At 46.9% G+C, this 8,108-nt stretch overlaps 1 protein-coding gene across 3 annotated transcripts in view; it reads left to right on the top strand.

Annotated features, from left to right (window-relative positions):
- The first annotated feature begins 3,031 nt into the window (after window positions 1-3,031).
- The window catches only part of CCNY (cyclin Y), a 122,935-nt gene continuing 117,858 nt past the window's right edge, over window positions 3,032-8,108 (top strand). Inside the window, exon 1 of one of the 3 annotated variants that reach the window (XM_048952172.1) lies at window positions 3,032-3,429. In XM_048952172.1, coding sequence (XP_048808129.1) covers window positions 3,276-3,429 — 154 coding nt within the window. In that variant the 5' untranslated portion in view covers window positions 3,032-3,275. The remainder of the gene's footprint in view (window positions 3,430-8,108) is intronic. The other 2 variants (XM_048952173.1, XM_048952174.1) reach the window with 2 other exon arrangements.

The following is an 8,108-nucleotide window of genomic DNA, read 5'->3' as shown; positions in this document are numbered from 1 at the left end:
CTTGGTTGGGTCGGAATCAAAATAGTTTTGCTGCCACTGGATTTGGAATTACAATAATGAACATAAGTAACAATAAATAATATTGTCAGAGTTGATAACTAATATCCCTCGGCTGTTAATCACTGCCATTCTAGTTGATTTGGATGTTAGTATTACAGGCAAAATAAATGTAGGTATTACAATTAACAGAGTATAGGTCATGATTCAGTTGACCAGCCAGGTCACTGTTCATGTTGTACACAGACATGTTTATTTGAAGTTTTTGCTTAAAATCCCATACAATGCTTAACTCTGTGGTAAATTCGGCAAAACAGCATTTTAGACTTAGTCTAAAGTATTAGTAGGACTCCTACTAAGCATTAGGTGGCAGTGTGGGGAAGGTATTGCATGACAAATTTCTGTGTGTATATGAAAGATAACCAGAGTCAAAGCTCCAGTTATCACCAATTGTTTATTTTAATGGATTTTTTTAAACCTGTGCTTCCAGTATCATTAGGTTTGCAAGCAGAAAGTAGTTTGGTGATAAATAACATTTATCATTTCTTTGTATCCCAAATAGACAGAAACTGCATCTAAGCAAAACAGTAATCTGCATCTGCTGGTTTGAATCATGTACAGCTTTTGATGATGTACCAAGAAGATTTCAAGAACAACGTTTAATGAGTCACATCATTAACATTTAATTTATAAAAGTACATTGTCTTCTGCATAGTGAAGATGCTACAGATTTAAAAATGTCTTTATGCAGGAGCTAACCCGTTGTAAACAGGTACCTCAGTGATGAGGTAGCTCAGTCTTGGCCTGAGTTTTACATGCTTTATAGTATTCCTCAGATGCTGCATAAAGCTCCTCAGGAGGAAAAATTCAGGCAAATGCATGATCTTAAACTTCAGAATGGTCTCTAGGCAAATAAAAACAAACAGTGTTTAGAGGCACATTACATCTAAGCAAGTCAGTAATGTACAGCAAATAGTTCTTGCTTTACTGTACCAACATTTATCAACTAATAATTCACATTATATACTGGATATAGCTCTAATAAAGAAGTCAAAAACCAAACATGCTTTCCTGATGTACTTCATCTATCTACTTATCTCAGCTCTTAGAAAACTATACAAGACCATTACTCCAGAAAAGCATTTCTTTGTTTGCCCTTATCTGTAAATATGTATTGTAGCACCTTTGTCATTAGAATGTTCTTCAGCAAGGTCTTGGGATGAAAGGAGGAGTAAAGGTACATGAGAAATCCAGAAAAAATGACTGCAAGAAAGAAAATAGGTTGCTACGTAGTGACTACATGGCCACAACTGATGACCACAGGTTTTAAATATTTCGTATTTAAGAACATTTTTAACATCTATCTTTAGAATACTTGGTTTAAACAGTTCTTTGCAATGAAGGAAATATCTTGTCTAGCTTATCGTGTTTGGTAAGAGGCAGGAAAGTGAGGAATTCTTCCACAGAAGTCTCTCCAGCCCTAGTGAGATGTGGCAAACTGGATGTCTCAGTAACATTATTCCATTTTATATTCTAAGATTTCATTCTGACAAAATTGTGTTTGAAATTTCCTGGTTGCTGCTGATGCCCACCAGAGATTTATTTAAGCATCTCTGTGAGGTGAGCAGAGCTTATGGCAAGGCCTGGTCTGAGAGCAGGGCATGCCCAGCAACAGTGAATTACACGGTAGTGGGATGCTACATCCTGTACACGATGGTTCTTCTGAAGCAGAGCACCAGCAAATCCTGAATGTGCTTTTGTTGGGAGGCAAACTGCAGTAGGCACTGACGTAGAAGATGCTGCACATGCTTGTATTACTCAGATGCAGAGGGCCTCTCCACATCCCTGTTTAAGGTACAGCAAAATTAGTGACAGGAGCCCATGCTCAACAGTTCTAAGAAGAAATATTTCTTTACTATTTTGGTTTGCACCCACTAGAGTACATTCACATCAAGAACATATTGAAGCTAGCTGAAAACGAACATTTTTTTTTCTTTGCAATGTGTGACTGAAACGATAACCCTAGAGCCTTGTGTGTAGTTATCTGCCTCGAGCAGATCTTACAAGAACATCAGATATCATGAGAAAAGCTGAAGCATTTTTTATAAATACACAAACGCTTTTCTGTTCAGAAGTTATTGGTGTAATCATTAGACTGCCATGACTCAGACCTCCAGTAGTCATGAGATTTGCTTAGATTGCGGAGATAAAAGGAAAAAGAAAAGAAAATATTAAAAAAGCTAAGGAGCTATCATCCACGGTCTGCATCTTCAGTCTTACACTGACACCCAACATGGGTTTGGCTGGGAAAGCCCCGAACACTGCTATTCGTAGGGGTGTCCTCAGAGGATTCCTAAGGACCCGGGGACCGGCAGCGAGAGCCGCCCCGGCACTGCACACAGACACGCCGCTGGGCTGACAGCGCTGCAGCCGCGTTTGGGCCCAGCCCCGAGGTGACACGGAGCGCGGGAGGCGGCCGGCGGCGGAAAGAGGAACGCCGCCGCCAGGGTCGTCCCCCGGGCAGCGGCAGCGGAGGGGCGGCCCTCAGGCTCCCGCCAGCTGAGCGCCTCAGAGCGAGCAGCAGCCGGCGCCCCGCCGGGCGGGGGCTGCGCTCCACGGCACGCCGCGGTACACAGCCACGCTCCCACATTACGTACAGCCGCGCACAACCGCGCTGCGATACGGGGACACCTGAGAGCTGCGGACCCGGGCCCTCCGCGCCCCACTCAGTACCGCGGGCGGTCGAGGCGCGGGCAGACCCGCACACACGGGGAGCGGGCACGACTCCGCTACCGCCAACCGCCCGCCTGCCCGGCGCGGAGGCGTCACCGCCCGCCTGAACCGGAACCGCTTAGCGGAGGCCGCCCGGGGCTGCTGCTGCTGCTGCTGTTGCTGCTGCTGCGGCGGCGGCCGCGGGGGCTGTGGGGCGGCCGCGTGGGTGCGCGCGCGCGCGCGTGGAGCGGAGCCCGCGGCTGCGCGGGGGCGGAGGAGGAGCGCGGCGGCCCCGCCGCCGGCGATGGGGCTGAGCCTCGGCCGGCCCTGCGCCGCCTGCCCGCGCTGCGCTCCGTAGCTGCCGCAACCCTCGCCGGCGTACGACCGCGCCGCGGGGCCGCCGCCGCGGATGAGCCAACGCCGGGATCCTCCGGGGAGCGCAGCCGCAGGGCGCCGCAGCCGCCGCCGCCGCCTCTCCCCCTCATCCGCTCCGCTGCCCATGGCCGCCCGCCGGCCCCGCTGAGCGGCCGCCCCTCGCTTCCTCCCCGCCGGGCCGGGCCGAGAAGATGGGGAACACCACCTCCTGCTGCGTCTCGTCCAGCCCCAAGCTGCGCCGGAATGCCCACTCCCGGCTGGAGTCCTACCGCCCCGAGGCCGACCTGAGCCGGGAGGACACCGGCTGCAACCTGCAGCACATCAGCGACCGGGAGAACATCGACGGTGAGGGCAGGCGGCAGCTCCCACCCTCTCCCCCTCTTTGCCTCTCCCTCCCTGCGGTGGGCGCCCCTTCCTTCCCCGGGGCGCTACGGGCGGCAGCGCGGCCCCTCCGCATCACCGCGGGGCGCAGCTCTCCCTGCCTGCCCCGGTGCCGTGAGACGGCAGTATTTGTGCTCGTTATTCATGCTCCTTATTCCTTATGCTCGTTATCTTTACAAGCCGTAGAGGCCCGGCTGACTCCAACGTCTCGCAGCCGGCTCGGGGCCCAGAGCAGCGCTCCTGGCAGGCAGCTCACGTCACCTGCCGGGCGGTCACCTGCCTGAGCGCCGCAGGGTAGGGGCTGGAAGGACGATCCTGCTCGGAGCGCTGCTCCCGCGGCCTCCTGCCCGCTGCCCGTGCTCCCGCCGTGGGGCACCGCTGCGAGGAGCCGCGGGACTTTCTTTCTCCCTCTTTTCCTCTGCGGTGATGCTCAGAAGCACCGCGTTCCCATTGGTTCAAGGATGACGGAACGTGCTGTTCTTTTGGCTTATCGGAGCTCAGCTTGATATTAAAGATGCAGCTTAATGTATACTTTGATTTAGTTTTTGATTAGCTGAAGTATGTAGCCCTTAAACTTTGCTTCGTGAGAGGTCATTGATGTCAGGGGTTCGTTTCCATGGACTGCCTTGGTCTTCAGCCAGAAGGAGCTCCTGCTGTGCCTCACTTTGCCTTCACATTTTTCTCATAGCTTCTGTGGCTGTGATTTTATCACAGTTTTGTGTTAAGTCAGTTCTTGGCACCAACCAAGTGATGATGGATTCCCTTTCTGGTTGAGATTATTTCTGTTAATTTCTGCACGTTTTTCAGATGTATTTGCTACATGCAGCTGAAAACTGGGAGTGTAATGGAGATCTGAGATGGAAAGAGTACATAATAGTCTGAGGAAGCCAGAGAGATGAAAGAACCAATTGTTGATCCATGAATGATGAATTCTTCCAGCGCAGGGCTGTCCAGCACAGCAGTGTGTGTCTCTGCCTGGTGGCGTGGGGTTCTGCTTTGGTACCACTGGCTCCTGTAGTCAGATCAGTGTGGGTTTGTGCTGTGTTCTTGATGTGGTTTTGTCTTGGTGGGAAGAAGGGCAGAGGGGAAAATAGTAAGTGCGCGTGTGCCTGCTGCAGTGTGCTTTCAAGATGGTAACTTTTTGTATCTTAGTAATTATGGCAAAATAACAATCTTTATGGGTTGTTTCACTTGTTGGATCAGGGACCATGTCTGCCATCTCTCCTCTTTAAACTATGGTGTGAAATTTTTTACTGACGGAGTGGTGAGGCCCTGGCACTGCTGCCCACGGGGGCTGTGGGTGCCCCATCCCAAGTCCAGGTTGGATGGGGCTCTGGGCAGCCTGAGATGCTGAGTGGAAACCCTGCCCATGACAGTGGGTTGGAATGGGGTGAGCTTTAAGGTCCCTTCTACCCCAAACCATTGTGTGATTCTGCATTTCAATCCTTGAGTTGTATCCTGGTCTAACAAGCTGCCTCTTGTAGTATTTATGTGTTTTGTTTCATTGTTGTGTCTAGGACTGTTGCTTGTGAAATGCCATGTTTTTAGTGGACAAGCCATCCTTAACTATTGACAGGAGTACACAATTTTGGATTCATTTTTGTACTTTGCTCTTATCTTTGTATGAATAGAGGCACAACATGAACAGTTGCTGAGGAGCCTGCTGGCCGCCAGCTGTCAGTACACACAGGCCACGTAGAGATGCTGTGCTTAGAACGGCTCTTTTGTTGTGGATCTGCTGCCCTTCCTCTGGAAGTGTGGAGATTTTCTCCAGCAAGCCATGGCTTTGGGAGGGGGCTTTTGGGAGCCAAGGGGTGATGCATGGTATCTGAGGTAACGTGGCTCATGTTGAGGAAAATTCGTTAAACTTTTGTTTTGTTTTGGGTGGGGGCAAGCTGCTGGAGTAGGACAGCAATCTGTAAATCCTTTAAGTCACCTGTGAGCTGTTTCCAAGTTGTTAAGAGTGGGGTGTTTTTCATTGTTGAAAGTCTTGCTTCAGGCATTGTGAGAGAGAGAGAGAGAGGAAAAGAGGGAGGGTGACAGCTCAGAGTGAACACTGGAAATGTTGGTACTGGTGGAATTGGGACTGTTTGGGGTTTGCCTGTGTTACTCTATAAAGAAATATTTGTCAAATTTGCCTTGAAGATCGTGCCTTTAGATTGCTCCTCATATGGTTCAACTACATTCCCAATTCAGTAGCAGTTTTTTGAAGAATGCTTGGAGAAATTCCACGTCCTTAGCAGTAGGTTTTAGCAAGGTCTGATCTCTGTGCCAGTAGTGCCTCGTCAGATGTTCTCCATCCTATAATACTTCACAACTGTTGGTGAGGTGATATCTGAAGGAGAAGGGAATGTTGAAAGAGTTTGAATTTCACAAGTGATTTATTCCAGAGAATGATAATGGTGGATTTCTCTCTATTGGAGCTTGAGTAGTTTGATTTTTTTTTTGGTCCTATAAATGTATAAGAAGTTAATTAACTGACTTAAGACTCCACATATGCATAGCTGGCTCTCTCAATATTGTGTACTCACTGGGATGGTTTTTTGTACAGAATACCCGACTTTGATCTTTCTTTTAGTAGACAGTGCAGGTGGAAAATTGTAACAAACAGTTCAGAGGTTACCCTCTCTTGATTACTGTCTCTTTTTGATGATTTATTGCTAAGGGGGAGCTGTGTTATTCTTCAATGCTTCACATTTAAAAAGTTGCTTCAAGAAGATTCTGGCAGTAAACTCAACATTCCTTGCTCTGCACTTTAGCCAACAAGGCATAAGGAGCTGTGGGGAAAGGACAAAGGGGATGTTTTTATCACAAGTAGGATGACGTGAAGCGAAGCTGCTGCCTCACAATTCAAGTGTCCAAAAGGCTGCTCTTGACATACAGACTGGATAGAGAGCTCCTAGGCCTCTTGAAGAGAAGTTTGTTAATGGTTAATCCCTTCCACTGTTTCTTTGTTCCCTCTCCCCCCTAAAAAATACATGACTTTTTTCCTCTTTGTAAACTGCTCATGTTGCTAGGTCATTTGTCATCCTAGCTCAGATAGTGTCATCCTGTGTGACTGTGCACTGCTGATAGCCCTGCTCAGCCCATCTCATCATGTGCCAGTCATGGTAATTTTTCCTGCATACTGCAGACTCCAAGGACTGGCCTGCTTTTTAAAAGCTCTTTATTTGTTCATATGCATATTTTTCTTTTTTGAAAGTGGTTTATGGGAATCCCTGGAATTAGATTAGTTAGTATTTGCATATCTCTGTTTGCTGAGTTTTAAAAGTAATGAGATTTTAGCAAAATACAGGCAAGTTTTAATGTCCCTCAAGTTTGCTGGAAGGAAATTCCTTCACAGAAGTGACAGTGTGCTTTTCAGCAGGGTGGCTTGCACTCTCCAGAGGTCATATATTGTTATATATGCATGTATGCAAATATAATACTGTGCATTAAAAAATCTAAGGCATTAAAAGGTTAGAAGTAGAGCCTGCTGTGGCCTACATCATCAAACGTAGTCCTGTGCCACATGCTGGTGGTGATGCATCTCATAGCTTGCTTTTTTACTTCCACTTTCATCTTCATTTGTTTATCGTGGTGTTCCCAGCTGCTCAAGAAGGGGAACCCATCATGTACAAAGCCTTCATAAAACCTCACGTCCACATTTTGAATCAGTTAACTTACACCCTTTATGAAGTGAGTATTTTACTATTAGCTGTAGAAAGTTTCGGATGCACATGTGCTAAGGCTCGTAATATCTGAACTTACTCCTAATCAGTGTTATCAGTGCACTGCCATCTGATGAAGGCTTACTTTGAAAGTGAGTTACAAAAGTCTATCAGTGTTGCTTGAGCGAACTGAAACCTGAAGTAGAATGGCGTGGCTTAAACTTATATGTCTCTGAAAATGTAAGGACTGCTGTATTTTGAGGTATTTTTTTTCTCCTTAGATTTTGCATGCATTAAGAATAAATCTTCTAAAAAGAAATGGAAAAGAACCTCTCCGCTCTACAGTTATAACTGTTTTACCTAGTTTTATGTTCTTAGTGAAGGTTTTTTTGCATTGAAGGGTATATTTGCTGCAACGTCAGGCCTTGCTCAAGAGCCAGCCCGTCTGACACCCATGTATAGTGGACCACTGCTTTCTGAAACTTATAAGATGCTGTTTGCTGAACTCATTAAATAACATAGTGTGAATGTTACTTGCTGTCTGTTCCCTGCAGCATAGTGGGAGGTTGGAAGGTGAAGGGGTACCTGGCACTGTAGTAGCTGTTCATGTCTTGTTGGTCAGCTACAGATCAGTCATAGTCTAAATATCTTCCTTGTGTAATGGCTTTGCAAGAACGAAGTGCATTTTACAGACTGGAAGTATAAGCAATAAATAGCTTTTCTCTGAACTTGCTACATAGAACCGAATTGAATTACTTCAGCTTCTTTAATTTTGCTTTGGAGTTGGATAACTGGAGTTTTTAAATACTTGTCCATGTGCATTCTGAATATGGGGTGGTCTTTTTGCTTCATTACGCAGAGTATCTAATGAACGTGCCATAAATCTTTGAAATGTTTGTGAAGAGATTGTAGATGTTAGTTAGCTTAAAATTTAGCCATTTATTATTTAGGCAGAATATGTCTACCAGTATCCTTAGATGTTGCATTCACTGC

This window comes from Lagopus muta, chromosome 7 (assembly GCF_023343835.1).
Source record: "Lagopus muta isolate bLagMut1 chromosome 7, bLagMut1 primary, whole genome shotgun sequence".
NCBI classification, from domain to species: Eukaryota; Metazoa; Chordata; class Aves; order Galliformes; family Phasianidae; genus Lagopus; species Lagopus muta.
Note: the sequence above shows the minus strand (reverse complement) of the source record. Positions and strands in the feature narration are given on the sequence as shown.